Source organism: Diceros bicornis, chromosome 15, assembly GCF_020826845.1.
Source record: "Diceros bicornis minor isolate mBicDic1 chromosome 15, mDicBic1.mat.cur, whole genome shotgun sequence".
Classification (NCBI taxonomy): Eukaryota; Metazoa; Chordata; class Mammalia; order Perissodactyla; family Rhinocerotidae; genus Diceros; species Diceros bicornis.
Genome location: NC_080754.1, coordinates 47,372,934 through 47,395,853, shown reverse-complemented (window position 1 = coordinate 47,395,853; position 22,920 = coordinate 47,372,934). Strand labels below are relative to the sequence as shown.

General features: G+C 34.6%; 1 protein-coding gene across 10 annotated transcripts in view; it reads left to right on the top strand.

The window, feature by feature from the left end:
- NAALADL2 (N-acetylated alpha-linked acidic dipeptidase like 2) overlaps window positions 1-22,920 on the top strand; it is a 1,285,146-nt gene that overhangs the window by 476,970 nt on the left and 785,256 nt on the right. For 2 of the 10 annotated variants that reach the window (XM_058556333.1, XM_058556323.1), the window contains exon 1: window positions 4,427-4,827. The exons of the other annotated variants lie outside the window; for them this stretch is intronic. In XM_058556333.1, coding sequence (XP_058412316.1) covers window positions 4,779-4,827 — 49 coding nt within the window. In that variant the 5' untranslated portion in view covers window positions 4,427-4,778. Of the gene's footprint in view, window positions 1-4,426; window positions 4,828-22,920 lie in introns of those variants that run through there. 10 annotated transcript variants of the gene reach the window in all.

Genomic DNA, 22,920 nt, shown 5'->3' with positions numbered 1-22,920 from the left:
GATTGGCAACAGATGTTAGCTCAGGGCCAATCTTTCTCACAAAAAATAAAATAATAAAATAAATAAAATAAAATAAAAAAATAAAATAAAAACAAATATATAGTGATAGGCTTATGGTAGAAAAAACTGAGATCTGAGGTCAAGGAATAAGAATTTGGTCTTAGAACAGGAGGGCAATGGGGATATTGTAAGGAAACTGCTGCAGAGTAGTTGACAAATTTTGTACAAAATGCTTTTTTTAAGCAACCTCTAGTGGAATGAATTTCAGCTTGATTTAAGGCTGTGAGACTATCTTTTTTAGGTAAAATCATTTATTTAACTCTAATATATAAAACAAAGGCCTCTGACCTGCCCCAGCTTTCTTTCCTCCCCACCCTCATTCTGTACCAGGATGAAACCCCAGGGGATCTATAGAACATAGGTGAAAAATACTGGCCCAGAATAATCCAGTTTTACTTGGAAGATAGTTACTACCTATAACCAGGGATAATAGTCAAAATATTTATCCACTAATAGGTCTATTGCAAAGTATAGGAAGTCATTTGCTGATTGCTACTTTATTGGTATATATGGCAATGGACAAGGAAAATCTGTTAATTTTAATTTTTTAATTTTGTTTAACCATGCCCTGTTAGGACAGAATATGGAGAGATAGAATTGTTTCCTATAGGCAAAGGTGTCAGATAAGGGTACATCTTATCTCCCTATCTGTTTACTCTGTACACGGAACATATCATAAAAAAAAACTGGGCTAAATTCAGATGACGGAGGAGTGAAAATTGGTAAAAGAAATATCAACAATCTAAGATATGCAGATGACACAGTCTTACTGGCAGACAGCAGCAATGACTTGAAACAACTTCTGACAAAAGTGGAGGAGGAAAATGCCAAAGTAGGACTGCATTTGAACATCAAGAAGACGAAAATCATGACCACAGAAGAAATACACAACTTTAATGCAGACAATGAATACACTGAAATTGTTAAAGATTTTGTTTGCTTTGGTTCCGTCATCAATTTGAATGAAGACTGCAGCCAAGAAATCAAGAGAAGACTGAGACTTGGAAGGGCAGCAATGAAAGAATTAAGAAAGATCATGAAGTATAAGAAAGTGTCATTAGAGACTAAGGCCAAGATTCTCCACACCCTTGTATTCCCAATTACTATGTTCAGGTGCGAAGGCTGGACAGTGAAGAAGGCTGACAGGAAAAAAATTTATTCATTTGAAATGTGGTGTTGGAGGAGAGCTCTATGGATACCCTGCACTGCCGGAAAGACGAACAAGTGGGTCCTGGAGCAAATTAAGCCTGAACTATCGCTGGAGGCAAAAATGATAAAACTGAGGCTGTCCTACTTTGGGCTCATCATGAGAAGGCAGGATGCTTTGGAAAAGACAATAATTCTGAGAAAAGTAGAAGGCAGCAGGAAAAGAGGAAGACCAAATTTGAGATGGATTGACTCCATAAAGGAAGCCATAGGCGTGAGTCTACAGAAGATGAGTAGGGCTGGTGAGGACAGGACATTGTGGACATCACTCATTCGTAGGGTCACCAGGAATCTAAGCGGACTTGATGGCACATAACAACAACAAATGCCCTGTTAATACTTACTATAAAATGTATACTTTCCCAATAACAGCAAAAACTCATTGTCATGGATAAACTTTGGAAGGTAAATTTATTTTTCCTAATATGGCCAAAATAAAAGCTTTAAGAATTATCATTAGTATTTAAATATAATTTAACATGTAAGTATAAGTTGTCCTAGAATATTATGAAACTCCACTATACTCATGATTCAGAAAAGAAATCAATTACATTTTAGAATCCAAGAGGCTTAAGAAGACCCAAGAAATGATACAGTAGTTTCCTTGAAGGTACTTGTATTTAATATATTTTGTATAGGTAAATGTTTTGTTTATTTTAAAAAGAAATATTAACCAGAAAATGTCTGATGATAAATAATTTCACTTTCTCTCTATCTCTGTGAGTTGGGAAATAATTCACATGGTTGATTGGAATATTTTTTTCTTTTATTTCTTTTTGGGTGAAAGGAGGCAGAAAGGGAGTATTACAATCTCTCAGAAGAGATGCTGCCTATTTAATTCCTAAAAGAAAAAGTATGTCTTAAGACAGTTTCTAAGACATTCTTCAGAATGTCTTAGTAAATTGGTTTTGGCTATCTTGACCTTTTCTTGTAGCTCTTATTTTCTTCAAAGAATTTTTATGCTCTCCTCTAGAGTCCTCTAAATTTTTCTTATTTATTCTAATCTGTATATTCTGCAACTGATCACAGTATTGTAATAAAAGACTTTGCAGTACCTACTATGATTGAAATTTTGCTTTTGTCTTATATAAGCATTTTAAAAATTATATAAATTTATAAATACATAATGATATAGCTATCTATTTCAGGGAATTTAAATATGTTTTTCTTACCTAAAAACAAAAGAAACATGTTGCAAAATTAATGAATAGGAATGACATAGAGTATTATATGTATCATGCCATTGAAAAAATGCTTATATTACTCTTGAATTGATACATTTACTGGCATTTGAGTTTCTATAAATCTTAATTAAGCAATGCTCTGCCTCTAACATTCAACAATATCCATCATTTTTCATCCCTGATAAAAATCTTTCAATGTCCTCCCATTACCTTCAGGATAATGTCTTAACTCTTCACAGCTCAAGAAGCCCTTCATGATTTGACTTCTTGTGACCAATTTGGCTTTATGTATGCTCACTATCCCACTTCCTGATGCCAGGCTTACTCCCTAGCTCTGGGTCCACAGACTAGAATGGCTTTTCAACTCTTGCTCAGTTTAGTTGCTGCTTTATTTTGGAAGCTTCTGATCTCCCCAGGCTATCCTAGCATACTTTTATCATAGCACATATCACTGCGTGTTATAATTCCTATGGGGTTATCTGCCTGTTCGGCAGATCTTTAAGATTCTTGAGGGCAGTGACTGTTTTATTTGTGGTTGTATTCCCAGAACTTAGTATAATATATGTCATATAAGAGGCATTTGTTGGTTGGATGTATGAGTTAAAAAATGATGATTATAATGGTAACCCAAAGCACCGAGAGATCATGAAATATTTTCCAAATCCAAAAATAAAGATAAAATTATTATAAGTATAGTTTTAATATGGATGTGTTTCTTTAGTCTATTTATAAATATAATAATTAATATTTAGAATAAATATGACTTTTTGTTAATTAGAATATTTGATTAATGAAAGAAAATTTTCCTAATTATGGTATTTAGGGTTAACAAAAATGTATTATGTTTATAGGGACACATTTTTATGGATATTAGGTTTGTTCTTTATGGTGTAAATAATTCCTTCTCACTTGATTATGGATTTACTATGTCATGTGTCCTATATTTTCAAATTAATTATTCACACAGTTTTAATCACATCCATTGTATCTTTGAAACTGCACTTTTAAAAAAGCTGCAGCTCTCAAAAATTAGAACAGAATACACTGATATTAAATTTTATTTAAACTTGAAGTTTTGGGGCTGGCCCTGTGGCGTAGTGGTTAAGTGCGCGCGCTCCGCTGCTGGGTTTGGATCCCAGGCGCACACCGACGCACCGCTTGTCAGGCTGTGCTGTGGCAGCGTCCCATATAAAGTGGAGGAAGATAGGCACAGATGTTAGCCCAGGGCCAGTCTTCCTCAGCAAAAAGAGGAGGATTGGCATGGATGTTAGCTCAGGGCTGATCTTCATCAAAAAAAAAAACAACTGAGGTTTTATTTGAAATTTGTAGTTATTAGTTCATAAAAGATAAAAATAAAGCCCTAGGGTAAATTCTAGATTCTTTAAACAAGGCTTAAACTATAACAACAAAATCCTTATTTTTTCTCTTTAAAAATTCAAAATGGCAAAATAGTAACAGAATGTTAACTTGTTTTTCTTACACTCCCTGAAACTACTGTTCGGGAGGAAAAATCTTGTTCCCTTCACTCTCCTAGGTTCAGTGGCTGGGGTCCTCAAGTCAAACTGATAGAAGACAGATTAACGAGAGAAAAAGAAAACAATTTAATTACTATATGTGGGAGTTTCTTAATGAAATGAGACCCCAGAGGTAGCCAGATGATTTAAGCTTATATACTATCTTAGGCTAAACAATGCTAAAGGGGTTTTGGGCTTCTAGGGGGAGGAGGCAAGTTATGAGAAGGCCGGGGGAGGAAATGTATGGTGAATGAGGGTTGCCTTTTATGCAGATAAGAGTTTCTGAGGTGATAAGAGTTGTCTCCTAGAGTAGTTCTCTTCCTGGTTTGGACATACCTTAAAAATGGAATTTTCCTTTATAAATGTAAATTTCCTCAGCTATGTGGAGTATAGACAGGGCCTCCTGGTTATCTGAGGATTCATTGTTAAAGATTTTGCCACTCTGAGTTAGATAGGGAAACAACTATTATACAATAAAAATCTTCTTCAATGAACTGTTTATATATTTAATTCCTACTCAAATATCCCTCCCAGTTTAACACAAATCTTTATATCCCATCTAACAAGGTCACTCTTGTTAGGTCATCTAATAAGGTCATCTAACAAGGTCAAGCCTTGGTCAGTCTCTGTGTCTAATATTGTTTATATCTGACTACATTACATAAGTTGAAAAGTGTAAAATCTACACTTCACAATAAGTGCAAGATTTCATGAATTTCATGTAGGTGCTGTTGGTCATGAATTTCTTGTAGGTGCTGTTGGCAAAGGGATCAAATTATATACAAAGCATCTGGTAAATGATGACCTGGCAAGAATGCTTCTACTCTCTGTGTTTGATTGTACCTGGGATTTAATTTGTAGAGGTGAGTAAGTGATGACATGAGGAGGTCAATGACATTGAAAGAAGTTTTGTTACTCACAGTTTCCAAGAGAAGAGGGCTTGCCACCCATGCAAGGCCACATGGGGAAGTATCAAGTTTGGTCAGGAGGCAGAAAGAGTGAGTGGACAGCACAGCTCACATCTTTCACTGTAATTTCAAGAGAAAGGCAAGGCACGGTAGGGTAAACAGTTTAGGATTGGTTAGTATAATTTTGGGGGCTCTGGGCTATTGGAGCAGTTTCTAGTTGTCTGATATCTAGCCCTGGGGTGATTAGGGCAGGGGGAATATTGGCTTGGTGTGTGAGAGTTAGATAGAGGAGATGGTTTGGGATATGGGTTTTGGATTGCTTGGTAGGCCTGCTGGCAGGCAAGTTGTTTACTAGCTCTAGAAATTAGCTGGCTCTGGGAGGGGCAGTCTCAGCAGTATTAGTAAATTCCCCAGACGTCAAAGCATCATAAAATACAGAAAATAAAAACATGACTAATACATACTACCACATCATGCTGTCTTCAGTGTTTTCCTCCCTAATTCACTCTCAATGTTTAGTCTCCTAATTCTCATGCATGTCTGTATCTCTATTTTTTCAAGTTTGCTTTCCTCTGTGGTGATTATAAAATATGCGCATAAAAGGTATTCAAGATAATGGTAGGGTGTTTCAAAAAGACTGCTATGTACACTTGTCAGAGAATTAAGAGAAGCCTTTGACAAAATTGATGAGAGTTTTGAATATTATTGAAGAGGGTTTTTTATGTTTGTGATGTAAAAGTCAAGCATTAAGTAAAGGATCAAGTGTCATGTTATCAAAAATTTTTCAAGAAAATGTTTTAAAAACTCTGTAATGATTTGATTCGTTATTTGTTCACTGTAAAAATTAACACATGGCTGCAAGTAGAGCCTACATTTTTTTGAATATAAAATAAACTTTAGTTATATTTCAAGATAAATTCCTATTCAATCTCTTTTCCTGGCTGTTTAGTATAAATTTTGCTCATTCACTTAAAGTAACAATTTTTCACTCCTGATTCAACTTACGCAATCACATCCTTTAATAAATTATATAGATAAAAGTATACCGTTCTGAATGAAGCCAGGCTGGTAGAGGAAGTGGGAAGAAGCCAAGAAGGACCAGTTCAGTGCCTTCTACCCTAACGCTAAAATCTTCTGGAAACCTTTAGCTCTCTGCAGAACATCTTTGAAAAACTGTAGGTCCAGATCAGTGTTTCAAAAGTTTCATACAGAGTTTTGTGGTTACATAAGTTTGGATAACACCGGATTAAACAAAGTTAGTAAGTCTTTTTTTACTGAAAGTCTTCTTGGAACTATTAAAATGATAATATGCATTATGGATCTCCAAGGAGAAATACAGAATTGCCCACAGAAACCTTTTTTTTCCTTCTGGGCAATCACTTAGGTCAAGTGTGCTGCTAAATATGCTTTGGGAAACATCTATCTAGAGAATAGAATGGAAGGAAAGTCATGTAAAATCTTTGTTCTTTCGATGTTCATTTATCTAATTGAAAAAGATAAATCTTGTCAATTCTCTCAAGTTGTTTTGAAGATCAGGTTATATTGTTCTTGGAAAGGTGTTTTGAAACTAGATTGCAGTATGATAAGCTATATTATTGATATTACAGAACGTATCACTTTGTATTGAAGTTTTTTACATATGTGTAAAATTTTTCTACTATGTTATAAACTTGTTAAGTACAAGATATTGTCTTTGTTATGTATTCCCAACATCAAATGCAATACTTTACCCAAGAGTAGGCCCTCCGATACTTAAGTTAATAAATTATGAATAGTCTAATGATATCTGAGCAGTAATGTATCATTGTAGAATAGTTAACAGAACTAGGTTCAAATCTCTTCCCCACCACTTAACTAGTTGTGTTACCCTGGGGAAGTTACTTATAAAGATGATGTTCCATAATGATTATGATGTGTGAAATAAATTGTGAAGAAGTGCTTGAGTTAAATATATATATATATATATATATATATATATATATGTCATTTTGCCCCTTTGAAAATTTATACCAGTAAATTATCAAAATATAAAAAGGAGATTTGTTATTAATTGATTATTAATTAATTTTCATTTATTACTATATGTTGGATTTAACTATGGCGATTTACCTTGGAAAATTATAACACTTCTTTTGTTCAAACAGATCAAATGGCACAAAGGTCTGCCTGAGTGTGTACGTTTGTAGGCAGTTTTCCAGTTGTACCTCAAATGGGTTGCCAGTCTATCAAATTTGGACTGACTCTTGAATGTAGCTTGCTTGAATTTTTTTGTCACAAATAGAACAGTGGTTCTCAAAGTCTGGCTCTAGGAACAGCAGCATCAGCATCACCTGGGCACTTGTTAGAAATGCACATTATCAAGCATCACTTTTAGATCTAATGAATCAGAAACTCTAATAGTGGGGCCTAGCAATCTGTTTTAACAAACTTTCAGCTGATTCTGATGAATGTCAAAGTTTGAAAGCCACTGAAATAAAGAGAAATAAAAATCAATACCCATTTTTTTATAATGAGCAATCACAAATGAGCTGTAAATTCCTGAACATCTGCCTGTAAAGAATTTGAGATATTTGAACATGGAAAAGTTGAATGCACTCACCATAGGTTAAGCACTTACAACTGAAGGGAGAAAGATAGTTTGTTTGAGAACAAAGTGAAGGCTGGTGTGCCCAGATTCCATACATTATTCCTCTGGAGAGTTTATAAGACGTAATGCAATAGAAGAAGAAATCTTTCTGAATATACCTTTAGCCGTCAAAATTTGGTGAATGTTTGGGAAATATTTGGAGATGTGGTTTACTTCAACTCAGCCATTTGGTGAGATATTAGAAACTTCTAGAAGGTACATACTGAGCTGCTTCTTCAGATAATCGACTTTTTGGAATTAAAAAGTGTTTTGAGAAACCCAATTTACCCAACATCAGTGGTTCACAAGATTATACTTCCATACAGATGTGTCATGACATCTGAGCACATTGAACTTGGAGCTTCAGGGGAAAAAAAGAAAAAACAGGACAAGGACATTGTTTGGTATTCAGACTTGAACTGAAAATGCTAATTAATCTGATGAGGATTAAAGGTCCGTGTTCATTGCTAATCAGATCTGAATCAAACAGAATCATAGATTTTTGAAGAATTATAGAGCTATTTGGTGGAAATGCTGTGACAATATGATTTTAGAAATGATTCACAGATGTTGGTGAATACGAATCATTCTTTAAGTGTCTCTGACCATCTTTAAGTGCAAATATAAGAATATATCAGAATTGTTCTCCTCTCTATCAATGTGGCTCAGTTTCAAGAAAAACCTTTTGAGGTAGATGTGAACTGTGACCATCAAGTGGGCACAATCTCTCTGGAATCTTGGACACAAAATGTGATCTTAAGGTTTATAACTATGTGGTTAATCTTTGGATAACATGGCTCCATGAAAGTAGGCTTTTTTTTTTAAAAATTCTACTCCAATGAAAGCAGAAGTCTACTATTAGTGATATTACGTAGGATCAGATTTGAAATGTGGTATATTCTCAGAGTTCTTGAGAAAGTGTAGCATTAAACATCAGTATTCTTATGGAATTACTGATAATTGATTAGTGACTATGACATCTATAAATTTGTTTTTTATGTATATGAAATTAATTTAAGTCCTTTTCAGATAATAAAAATTCATGTTTGAATACTTAGTAGGTTATATATCAACACTATTACTAATAAAAATTACACCTTTCTGCATTTTTTGAATTTCTGATTATATAGATTACTATTAGAAAATACCTGGCATTCCTTGGTCAACATGTAGTTGTATGTATACATATATAAAATATATCCATATGCTCATTATATGTATCTAATAAGAATTATTATTATATGTTTACTTGTTCTTTGTTCATTGTTATAAAGTTTACAAAACCACATTCTTTCATTTATGTCTCATAGTATATATTTTGTTAGCATATTATCGTTACTGTTAAATGGTGGAAACTAGTCCATAGTTAGGAACTGAATAATCTTGTACTCAATTGAAGTAATAGTTATTTGCTAATGCTAGGTAGCATAACTTAATTAATATGACATTCAAAGTTTGGATATTATAAGTAGTTCTCTAAAGTTTTTTGACCTGGGCATATTTTCTAATTGGTGACTAATTCCTAAAACTGCTTCTTTTACAATGTTGCAACATGGCTTGGAATTATAACTTCATAAATATTGGGTAGCAAATTACTTCCTAATTAAATGGATTTTAAATTCTAAGTTTTTGAGTAGCCATGGACAAAGATGAATAGGGGAGTACTTATTTCTCCACGGAAATATTCTGCGCTCCTAGCCCACATGGAACTAAAGAAAGGCTCTTAAGACAGTGAAGATGATGCATTCATTTTGTGTCTTCTGACTACAGGGGTTAGCAATGTTTTAACCATCCAAGTGGAAATGAAGAGCTTTCTTCACCCCTTCAGACCAAATAGTTGATCATATGATTAAAGATTTGCAAAATTAACGCACTGCCCATTGACCATTTTGGCCATTGACCATTAGTTGTTAGAGTACTGTGAGCAATACAAACACATTCATGAGTGGTCCATCATTCCAGCAATGTAAGTGCAGAAATAGAGGGTTTAATGGACATTTGCCAACTATGATAAAATAAATACTGTTTTCAAAAATATGTACTTGCTTAATTTTTTAAAAACATGAATGGCAAATCTGACCTTTTAGAATTAATGTCAGATATCTTTTTTTTTTTTTACCATAAAAATCAGTAATCAGAGAGCACTATTAGGATTTTTTTTAGACTATAAAACTGTATTTGATAAACTAATTTGATAAGGTAGGTTTTAGAGTGTGAAGAACAAAAACTGTTCTATCAGTCATGATTCAACTTATATCACATCTCTGAGGATTTGAAGAATAAACTATTAGAGGAGATGAGCAGTGAAGACAAGATCAGGGATATGAGTTCTGATCATGAGTCATAGAACTCTGAACTAGAAGAAACCGCAGGAAACTCTCTGATATAGGTCTCTGTCAGGTAGAGTATGTTTACCACTCTACAGTTGCAGCACCTAAGATCCAGAGAAGCTTTAATTTTCTCGGCTAGCTATAGTTCATATAAATTGGAAGCACTAGGGAACAAAGAGGAAGGAAAATAACCTCTGTAGTCAGGCCGTGTATTACTCTACAAATAGTGTCTCATAATCTTCATGGCACTCATGTGATACAAATGTTACACTCCCCATTTTTCGAAATGAAAAAATTTGGACTAAAAATGTAAAATAATTATTCAGTCAATGTATTAGTTTCCTAGAGCTGCTGCAGCGAAGTGCCACAAACTAAGTGGCTTGAACAACACAAATTTATTTGCTCACAGTTCTGGGGGCTAGAAGTCCAAGATCAAGGTGTCAGCCCGGCTATGCTCTCTCTGAAGGCGATAGGGACAGATCTGATCCAGGACTCTCTCTTAGCTTCGATCGTTCCTTGGCTGGTAGCAGCATAATTCCAGTCTCCACATGGCGTTCTCCTGTGCATGTGTCTGAGTCCAAATTTCCCCTTTTTATAGGGACAGTACACCAGTACTGACTCATCTTAACTAACTACATCTGCAAAGACCTTATTTCCAAAAAAGGTCACATTCTGAGGTACTGGGAGTTAGGATTTCAACATATGAGTTTGGGGGAAGGGGTCACAGCCAGTAAGTTGGTAGTACAGTTAGCATTTAATTGCAGATTTTTCTGGCTTCACATTTTACATTATTTGATATCAGAAAAAAATTTACACTTTGTTTCATAAAAGGCAATTTAATGTGGTATTTCTATTTTTAATAAATTAGGAAAAAAAGGAAAAGAATGTTGTGATAAACAATTTGTTGGGAGCAACATCATGTAAAGTTTGTAATGTCCAACGATGGATTTTGGCTTTTATGATGTTGGTAGGTAAGAAAAGGTTTTAGCAGGACAAGTTGGTAATAGTGGGTTTTAAAACATATTAACCTGCCAATAATATGCAAGATGGATAGGAGGAAAGAAAAACTAATCACAGGAAGATGAATTCAGAGGCTTAAACTAAAATCCAAGCTAGAAAATATAAGTCCCCAAAAAGGTGGTGTGAGAATGTAAACCTGGGACAGGCAAAACTATTTTGGAAAGATATTTTTCATAAATCTTGGTTGTCAATTGCATATGGAAATAGAGAAATCAGGAATGATAGGGTTTCATGCCTGGATATCAGGGAAAATGGTAACTTCTGTGTATAGTAAGGACACTTTACTTTCTGTTTTAGTTGTTTGATTTTAATTATATTTCTGGATTTTTCCCCATTGTCCTAGTACAATAAATTTCTTCGCTGATTTACTTGGTGTCGTTAAATGACAATGGTCGTAAATTCCTTATGGAAACCACAAAAGCAGATTTCCTGTTGAAAAAATGTGGTGTAATATATAAGTAAATCAATTTGCATGAGGATAGAAAGAGAGCTTCATCCAAATGATGGATCTTGGAGATCGTGTAGGAGAATTGCATTTCTGTGAATGCAGCACTGCATCCCTTTGATAAACACCTCCATCAGATGCTCATACCCACTTTGGTCCTAAATTGAAACTATTGATTTAAGTTTCTTAAGTTATTGGCAACCTGGAATATTTTTGCTGTCTTATCTGATCATGTTGGCACAGCTGTGAGCTACTCTGCTGTCACATTGTCACATCTGAAATATATTTTAGCAGTTATATGTTATACGGTGTACAATTTACATGGTATCCATTACCTATCCTGAGCCAAAGAAGAGGAATGAGAAAATGAAGTTTTGTGTCTCATAGGAAATAAGTATCATTTTCTAAACCAATTCAGAAGATTTCATTTCCAAAAATATTAGATATAGTTGGAGAGTTTTTATAGAAGTTCTATAAAACAAATTAAGGTGAGGGATTGATTTTTTGAAGATAGTTTTAAATAAGGATAGCTTTTTAAAATTGTATGTATGGAAACCTGAGAGGAACTTTTCAAAGTTCATAAAACAGGGAAAAGCTGGATTGTATAAAGATAGGATAAATTTTAAAAACTCAAAACAATATAGGGATCATATCCTGCATAGACAAATGGGTTTTCACTGCTGTCCTTCTAGATTAGTGGCTCTCAGCATGTCTGCACATTTGAATCATTTGGGAGCTTTTAAAAACAATGCTGACAGTTGGCCCTATTCCCAGTGGATTCTGATTGGATTGGCCTGGGGTACGTGAGACCGAAGCATCAGTATTGTTTAAATCTCTGCAAGTCATTCTATTTACAGTCAGAAGTTAAAGGCACTGTTCTACAGCTTTTGTCAACTTGGAAATTGCATTGTTGAACTTAATTGAACAATATCATTATAACAATATAACATTAAACAATAACATTAAAGAACCTTGTTCACTATCAGCAATTAACATATTACAATGAATAAAAATATAAGAATTTATGTATATACTGTACACAAATACCAATTCCTATCGTATTTTATAAGAACTTCTGCCTTGGGATGAACAAGAACTTATTAGGGAGAAAAAAACCTTGATATTTAGGGAATTGGCTTTGTGGAGTAGAGAAGCACAAAACTGATTAATATTTTCAATTTACCTTCCGGTATATTTATTCTTCATTCATTTAGTACATTTTTACTGAGTAATAACTATGTGTCAGGTACTATTGTAAACGCTTGGGGTAGAGCAGTGAAGAAAAGAGACAAAAATCCTTGCTTTCATGGAGTTTATATTCTAGTTGTTGGGATTTAAAATTCATTTGCAATTCAATATCATTGTTTCATTTTCTTTGTATTTCTTTTTGAGTTACCTACCGATTTCCATGTTCTGTAATAATACAAAATTCCTTTTTAAAATAAACATTTAAGTTTTAAAATTGAGTCTAATAAAATATGTACAATTATTACTAACCCAGGTAATACCTTGGTATGGTAAAATTATGAAAATATTACGTGAATGAGAAATATTTGTCTGCATTCTTGGCATCCATATGTGGACCCTGAAATAGCTTAGTTGCTCAAAGTTGTAGGAGAAAATAGAGTTGGAAGCTTTACTTATATTTATGGAAGTATATTCTCTAGTGTCATTTTAATTTTCTTCATTCAACATATGTTTTATTTAAACTTTGTATAAGAACATTAGCTGCCATTCACTACTATCAGATATGTCTTGCATTTTATTCTGAAACTCACCACCCATATGCAAAATAACAAAAAGCTGGAAGACAGATGAAGGAGAAAGAAGCCAGAAGAGAATAAGCAGTTAAAATATGCTTCTATATGGAGATAGAAGTGATAAAGCCTGTCCTTGAGAAGATGTTGATTTGAAACAGTGGAGCACAAGCCTTATTGTTCGCTTGAGAGAATAGACACATAATGATCTTTACTGTGAGTTAGTATTATGTTTGGAAACATTAGCATTCAAATTAAGTACCATGCGTTAAGATTACTGTGCGTGTTTCCACATAACTAAATAAAACTGCCAGGAAAAGCAACATCTGCATGAGTGCAGTGCTTCTAGTCTTGTTTTTCAGTAAATCTTTACCTAGCAGTAAATCTCATTCATTGAAAAGCAATTAATATTAAAATTGACCTGAATAAATGCAAAATATGAAATCATAGTTTACTATTTTATTTTACTACGTAATACCACGACTTAAATGGCACATTTTGTTTCCTAGAACGATCTGTTAGAACAGTTAATTTTGATATCTAATTTTGATATCTAGATAATTTTGATACCTATTAACATTTAGTTTAAGGTTTAACAAAATACACCTGTCACTCTGAGGAAATTAATTTACGAGCAATTAGGATTTAGAGTTTTATCATTTCTATAATTAGTGGTCTGAGAACCACCTTTAAACTTGGTGAGTTTGACCTACAACTTTTCATAGACAGACCTGAAGATTGAATTTTCTGTTATTGTGGAATAAGAGCTGGAAAAAAGTGAAGCACAGTTGTGATAAGATCCTTGTTGATTTGAAGCAATGTAATTTCTTGGGTTTACTAACAATGAACCACTCAAGAAAGTTTTCTTGTCTGTTTCTAAGTCCAATAAATATTTTAAAATCACAAGGTAATGCACTTTTTTTTTTTTTGGTACAGATAATATCTATTATTGGGTAAGATGTTCTTTTTGTGCATTTTTATTTACTGTGCTTCCATTCATACTAACTCAATGCATTTTTACACTTATTTTAACAAAAATATAAATTTATTTTGGAGACGATTTTATCATTTCTGCTTCAGTTTTTTCAGATTATTCCTTAAGTTTATAAATTTGTTCTTCAATTTTTAATGGTCCTGAAATAATAATCAACTCCTTAAAAGTTTTTTTTTCCTTAGGAAAAATGATATTCAAAGTATGGAAATGTATGATAATTTTCTATTTAGAAATAAATAAAATATACTGATTGAAGAGCATATTAGTCCACTTTGGGATGACAGTTAAAAGAAATATATTAAATTTAGTCATGTATATCTCTAAGTATCACATTACAGATAAATATCTTTTTAAACATAGAATTGTATGAATCAGAATATTTTTAGATGGACATGTAGAGAAGCCGTGAATGAACGATTCTGCCTTATTTTGTTTGACTAGAAAGTGTTGGACCTCTGGGGCTCTATACATGGAGGAGCTTTTAAAAACCAAAAACCCCCAACACATCTGTGTTTTCTTTCCCCAGGAGAATCTAACTGAGTTGCGAGGGGAGGAGGTCAGTCATATTTATTTTGAAAAAAACAAGTGAACCTTCCTTATCTTTTCTTGTTAAGATCCCCTATGATCAGGAATAATAAGAGCTGTAGAAAGGAAATAAGTAAATTAAGAGAAGTTCTAAGAAAGAATTATGAAGATTCAAAGGAAAAAATGAGAGTTTATGGTTGGAGACATCAGAAGATGTTAACATTCATTCATTCATTCACCATTTTTTTCCCCCTACGGTGAGCCGGAAAGTGTGCTGGATGCTGGGGATACAGGGGTCGGCAGAAGCAGATCAAGTGTCTGTTCTCACAGAGTTTCTCTTCAAGTGAATGAGACAGACTTGGCAGACTCAAACAAACATAAAATTGCAATTGTATCAGATGTTGTAGAGCGAAAGTATACATGACATGAGAGACTAAAATAAGGGAATTGCCCAAGTCATGGAGGTCAGGGGAGACTTCTCAGAGGAGGTAACTCAAGAGGCCTTCATGGAGAAACCTTCATTTCAGTTGAGGATTTTTGTCTATGTAGATAAGTATTAGGATATAGCCTGCATAGAAAAATGTGTAAGTCATTGCTGTTATGAGATAAGAATAATAAGGAATTTTTAAAATAATGTGTGTATTAGTTTCCCAGGTCTGCCAAAACAAAGTACCACAAACTGAGTGACTTAAAACAGTAGAAACTTATTCTATTACACTCCTGGAGGATAGAAGTCTGAAATCAAGATGTCAGCAGGGCCATCCTCTCTCTGAAGACTCTAGAGGAGGCTCTGTTCCATGCCTTTCTCTTAGCTTTGGTGTTGCTGGCATTAGCATTCCTTGGCTTGTGGACACATCGTTCCAATCTCTGCCTCTGTCATCACATGGCATTCTCCCTGTGTGTCTCTGTCTCTGCATCCAACTTTCTCTCTTCTTAGAATTTTATTTATTTATTTTTTTCCCCCAAAGCCCCAGCAGATAGTTGTATGTCATAGCTGCACATCCTTCTAGTTGCTGTATGTAGGACGCGGCCTCAGCATGGCCGGAGAAGCGGTGCGTCAGTGCGTGCCCGGGATCCAAACCCGGGCCACCAGCAACGGAGCGCGCTCACTTGACCGCTAAGACACGGGGCCAGCCCCAAATTTCTCTCTTCTTGTAGGACATCGTATTTATTACATTATGGGTCCACCCTACTCCAGTATGACCTCATCTTAACTTGGTTACATGCAAAGATTCTATTTCCAAATAAGGTCACATTCACAGGCTCTGGGTGCAGTTGAATTGGGTGTGTGTGTGTGTGTGTGTGTGACACTATTCAGGACAATGTAAAACCCAGAAAATAGCTAAAAATAGCAGGTCCATATCCAAATCTTTTATCTGGGTATCATTGTACCTGAAAATAGTATTTGCTTTGGTGTTTGTGAATACTTGATTCCAACCACGTATAAATTAAAGGTTGGTAGAGTGATGTGAAGGCCTACAGAAGAAAAGGGGGAAAAAATGTCCTGGGCATAAAATCAGAAGCAACAGTTCACTTAGTATTCATCTCTCCATGGCATTCTATATCTTTAGAGGTTCTTAACACTTTAAAATATAACAACTAAATAAACTGTTTTTAGTAGGTAGTAATGGGTTTTTTTTGAATAATTACCTCATACACGTGTATGCATATATCGCATTTTGCCTGACACTTAAACTTCTGAATTTCATTAACATTGTATGTTTTATTTCTTCTACTAATTAAACTCTTCCATTATTTTAGGGATCAACAAAACATAGTATAATAAAATTCAAGTGACAGAGCCCAGTATGTAAGCATATAGCAAAAAAATTGAAAGTGATAAGACTAGTTAACTAGAATTTCTTCCATAAAGGGGTGGAAAAAAACCTCAAGATGTGGATCTGCTGATGTAAAGTTACAGGATCTCATCTGCAGAGAGATTATCCAGCTGTTCTATGGTTAATACAAAAGAATGCAATATGAATTTCCTTAACCAGACTGTGATTTCATTTACGTGAGTCAATTTCAGTTTAGAAATTGTCAAAATTTTAATTTGATTTAAAGACAGATCTTATTTTTTTATCTCTTTTTTCTAAGAATTATATTCACAATGTATATAGTTTACAACGTGTTTATTATCTGCTTAAGCTGCTCAACTACTCTTTTCAGAGTTTCTTCTTAACATTTCTCACTTGTCAGTGGTAAGCACTGTTTAATTTTTGTACTAACCCCATCAGAAGCAGAGAGACCAGACTGAGTGGTGATTCTTTGCCTATTTATGCTTCAGGATTTAGAAGGCCATGTTTACACTATCCTATAACATTTACGGATTCTGACAGTTTAGGGACAAAGTGAAAAGGCAGAGGAGAGGGAAAAAAAACCTAGAAAAAGAATGGCAAAAAAAATGATGAGAAAACATACTTGAAACGACACAATTTTCTTTTTAGTGAATATTTCCCAGATAAGTCATTTTAGACGAATTTACACAGCTAAGCCAATTAGTTAAAAAGTAAAAACATCAGTCAGATGTATTATTTCTCTCTCCATGTAATGGAAATAATCTCCTTCATGCCATAAATATATTTCTTCATTTTATTAGTTTAGAAAATTAAAAACTTATGGCATGAAAAGCAAGATTATAACTTTAAAGAATTTAGTTTTTTTCTCTCAAAATAGGAAAACTTAGCTAAGCTTTTTTCCTAATGAACAAGCACATCATTCACTTAGAGAAAGTTGTTCGTGTTGGCTTTTCTGTTCTTTTGTGTTGATGAATTGCAGGTTTTTCAGACTCCATACTTTCATCACATAATTTTCTGACCTCAATTATACTTCTCAGACTACAACAGGTAATGAGTAATGGAATTGTTCATAGGGCTTTTAGAAGTTGCACTTAAAGAATGAGATAAAAGCATATTATAGAATTTTCTGCTAGAAGATCTTGTATTCAGCAAGGTTGCATATCAATTGGAATTTTTTAAATCCATGCTTTAAATCTTAACCTTTAAGTTGCTCATACACTATAACTTAAAAAAAAGTGAAAAAATAGAGATGCAGTGGTTTATTTCAAAATCTAATAATAAACCCGTCTGGATCGGTTGAGCAATCCAGACAAGGGGCAGTACTATATGATTATAGTAACGTACAAAAAAATGTTAACTGGAGACATTTTCAGCTTACTATGTGTCCTGGGACAAGGAGAGTCAGGAGAATTGGGAAGGAGAAGGGGACACAGAAGATGCAGCTGCCCATTACACTAGAACACATAGCAAATAATTTTCTTTGTTTTAAAGACTACTGAATTTTAAGCAAACCAGATATATATTACACTTTCTATTACAGTTATTATGCAATATAAGTTCTGTTGGCCAACATTTCTTTAATCAAGTAACTTGATTTACCTATACTGCCTGTCTTCTTTTTAAAAGATACTGAATTAAGGTTGGGGCACGTTGAATGCTTTCAGAGTTGCCTACCTGGACACTGCCGCTCTCTTCTCTTGAGTTGTATGACTACCAGCTACCCACCTGGCTGTAAACCAGCAGAGCCTTGATAATTAAGAGAGCTTATTCTAAAGCCTGTTTTATTCATTGGTTTTGATTTGTGTCCTTAAGCAATTATCTGCAATAATGGTAGACAGGTAAAGACCACCAATCCTTTAAGAAGAGAGCAAATGGATATAAAAATAGCAAAAAGAGAAAATGTTAAATTGAGAGACAGGTGAAAGACAAACAAGAGGGAGACATAAACAAAAATCAAAGAAAAAAGAAAAGAGTGAAATAAAAAAGATGGTGAATTTGATGAAGATGACAGAGCCAGGGTATTTAATCATGTTTCTTTGGATTAAGATTATCTTCATGTTTTTTACTCTGGCATCATTAAAATTCTAGTCAGTGTGAGTGACATTGTCTGAAAACTCCCTTTATTTTTATTTCTAATATTCTCTAAAAGTAAATAGGCATCTGGGATTGATGTAGCACTAACTATATGCCAGGCATTACGCTTTGTGCAATACACATACATTCATTTGATCCTTGCTACAACCTAGGAGGGTGCTCTATTATTATTCCATGTTACAGTTGAGGAAATGAAGGCAGCAAAAAACTGAGGGGTGTTCTTTGGAAACCCATCTACCCATCCCACCACACGTACAAAAGTCAGGTTGTTTCATACGCTTCAAATTGCAGACATACTCTTTTAGATTTTATTTGTCTTCTGGGCCAAACACCTCATTTTACACCTGAGGAAACTCAGGTTCAAAGAGGGAAAGGACTTCCTCACGGGCCTGCAATAGCTAGGCTTCCAGAAGTGCATCCGGGCACTTAACTTAGGTTTCCTGATCTATAGTAGTTCAGTGCCCTCCATCACTGAATTTTGGGGCAGGTCAATAGAACCTTAAACAGAACTCTGATACGTTTTAACTTCATATTCAAATCAACATAACCTTTGCACATTTTCATCTTACATATTTTCATATGAATCCTGGAAACAATCTGCATTTTGGACCAGAGTCTGCCAAAATACCTAGAGGTGAACCAACATTTCAACACATGGGAGACTCATCTTTGGCCAGAATTTTTCCCATGTCTGAGAAAGCACAAGTATTTTTTATTAAAAATCACCTCCCTATTCCAGGCAAAACCTATATTTTAATCTATTTGTATATGTAAGTCATGGCAAAAACCCTGTCTGCAAAACTATCAGCAAGTTGTATCTGCTTATGTTAGCAGCAATGAAGAATAATCATCTATTAGAAGAAGTAAAACCATTCATCAACCTGTAGAAATATTGAACTTTTACAAGAAAATCTAATATCTATAGAGTTCATCCTGCCTGAGAAATATCAATTTAAAGACTGTAACTTTATGATGACTGTGAAAGGCCAAAACATTCAATTAAATTTAAAAAAATAAAAGTGTAAACAGAATTGTTGTTGATAAATTTACTACTGGTTTTCCAGTGTTTAGGGAGCTCAGTCCATCCTTCCTTTACTTCTGAACTGGAAGAAAATAATATAGCTAATAAGGCATCTACTCTATTTTGTATCTAGGAATTTTACATAAATGTAATATATTTTTCTCCAGTCCACTTGTCTGAGATTATAATAGTTTTCCAAAATTAAGTTTACTTTATTAAGATTAAAAAGCAGGCCAATGACAGGAGCTAATAGGGAAAAAAATTATGTTTAAAAGGTGAATATTTTTCAATTTTCTCTACAAAGATTTTTTTATAGAATTGTCTTTTTATGCTGTACATGCTTTTCTTAAAGTGTCTTGGCCTTGTCATTCATTAGGTTTATTTGAAATGTTTTAGATTTTGTGTACTCCAATTTACTGAGGAAAGCATATCTCTTACAATGCTTACTCATAAATATATCAGTTATTCATAGAAGAGCCCCTTAATTAGTGCCTCTGGCCATATTATTCCCTGATATTAAAACGGTATGGTAGCTTTATCAAAATAGCAAGGAATTTAATTGTGGCTAAGACTTATCTGTTGTAGGGGAGGAAGACAAATTCTCTGCCCACTCTAGGTCCTTCTGGCTTGGTTATGAATTAAATTGACCTGAGACGGAATAACAGGAGAAAATCAAACAAAGCTTTATAACATGTATACACGGGAGAAACCCAGGAAAATTGGGTAACTCGCTAAAATGACCGAGCTGCCAGCTTAAATATTATCTTCAGCTAGAGACAAAGGAGGATGTTGGGAGTAATGGTTTTGGGACTGCAAAGGGGAGGGAGGCAATTCACTTGGAAATGGAAAAGCAAATGTTTGGTAAACAGAACTTTGATAAGTATGGGCTTAGCAAGGACCCTCCCAGTCTATCAATACCCAGTGCTTCTTAAACTTGAATGTGCATAGGAACCACTTGGAGATCTTGTTATTCAGACTCTGATTCAGATTCAGATTTATCTTAAATTCTTTTAGGCAGTTAGGGGGAAGGTTGAAGTTTCTTTCAGAGTCTTTTGTTTTTAAAAATAATCAAGCCACCTTAAAAATAAGCAAGCCAAAGAGACACATTTTGGGGTGGCCAATTCTGATCCCCCACACCGTGGAATAATAAATACTTTCACAAGTCAGGCTTCTGAATTGTACCTGATAAGTACTTAGAGTACCGTTGGCTAATCAGCTACTGAAAGTGCGTGTATTGTGTTAACTAAGGCAGTTCAAGCTTCGAACACAGACATTTTTCAATATTAAAGTTAGTATCAAACTGTTATTTTTATATACAACCTTTTGCTGTGTAGGCTTTATTAATTTTTGCAGGAGGATGTAAGAATGCTTTCTCACTCCAAATGGAGAACTTCTTGTTTTAGCCTTAATTACCTTTCATCGGTGTGCCAGATAGGTATATTTGAAAAACATAAAAATAGCAAATTAGCTGTTAGCTCAGAAGTCAGCTTTCACCAGAGGATCTAGCACCTATTAAAAGAAATATAAATTTCTCTTCCAGTTCATTGACCTGTCCTACATCCAAGATATGTAATACACATAAACTTCAGTTGTAGCTCAGTTCAGTTCAACATGCATTTAGTGACCACCTTTTATGAACCAGGTTCTTAGTTAGGCTCTGGAGACAGACAGAGAAATAAGATAAGATTCCTGCCCTTGAGGAGCATCCAGTTCATCAGGGGAAGACAGATCAATAAGCACATAATGTAAATACAGTGTGGTACCACAATGAAGTATATGCAAATCTATCCTCAGCCTGAATATACCATGTGATCTTTTTGGAAGTCTTGCTAAGATTCTTTAGATCAAGAGTTGGCAAACTTTTTCTATGAAGGGCCAAATAGTAAATATTTTCAACTTTGCCGGACATACGATCTGTCACAACTACTCAACTCTCCCATTGTAGCTCAAGAACAGACATTTGCAATATATAGAGGAATGAGCATGAGCTAAGTCTAAACCTCTAGTATAAATAATCATGCCTGCTGCTAGAGTAGTACCTTTTACCTATTACCCCTCCCAGCACACACACTTTCTTGATTCTTTCTCCTCTACTCTTTGTTTTCTTCTCATCCTTTTTTTCCCTATGCCAAGTTGAAGCCAGAATCCATAATTATAACCAGTCATGCTAATAGCGCTGAAAACAAAGAGATTTCAGTCCCTTATTTCATGATAAGAACTATCGATAATAGCTAACATTTTAAAACTTTTTGTGTGCAGAACATGCTCAGTTACATTATAACTCATTTAATCCTTAAAACTCCCCTGTGAGGTAGATATCATTCTCATTTTACATATAAGGAAAGTAGACTTTGGAAAGGGGAAGTAAAGTACTCAAGATTATGCAGCTGGCAGACGACAGGAAGCAATGTACTAATTGTACTATATTACAGCCATGACTTTTAAAACTCTGCAATACGCACAGAAAACTCCAGTCTCATTTTTGGGATCAATAGCTAGGATGACCAACCAACCTGTCCTGGTTTGTCTGAGACTGAGAGATTTCCCCAGTCAGGAGACTTGCAGTGCTAAAACTGAGAGAGTTCTGGGCCAACCACGATAATTTGGTCACAATCAACAGCCTCAGCTCTGATTTCGGTGCTTCTTAAACTTGAATGTGCGAAGGAACCACTTGGAGATCTTGTTAATGAGATTCTGATTGAGTAGATCTGAATGGGGCCTGAGAATCTGCATTTCCAGCAAGCTCCCAGGTGGTGCTGATGCCGCTCATCTGTTTCTACTCGGAATAGCAAAGTATCCTTGCCTCATCTCAGGGCTCACCCAGACCTTATTAATCGGAATCTGCATTTTTATAAGATTCCTCAGGTGTTTCACACCCTTTAAACAAGTTTAAAGAGCTCTGTTCTAGTCTACATCTGATTAGAGTAAGATACTCTTTGCCAGTGCATATTTTTCCTGCTTTAATTGAGCCTTCCTGAATATAGCCAAAGTTGCACAACTCCTTTCATCAATCTGCCTCATTTCAACTTTCTGGGAGTCCAGACCTCTCTTTTCTTGCACATTTACCTATTGGTTCATTCTTTGTCTTTTTTCTAATACCCAGTAACTTATTTTAAGCTTAATGTTGAGTGTTCATTTCTGTGGCTAGTCTACAAAAGAAAATTATTCCTCTTGAAATAATCAGATGTTCAACATTAAAGGGGCCCTTAAAGTCATTTGCTTTCAACTGTAAAACTGTCCATCAAGATATAGTATATAAGATTGTGACAACAGTAAATTACTCTCTCAAAATTACTCCCCAGTGGTACCAGAAAAAAATAAATAAATAAAGTGAATTTTATTTGCAGTAAGCGCTTCCTCTTGCCAAGATGTTGCTTGAGTGTGATGAAAATGTTGTAGAAATTATACTGTCAGTTATTGTTTCTATGTTTTCACTA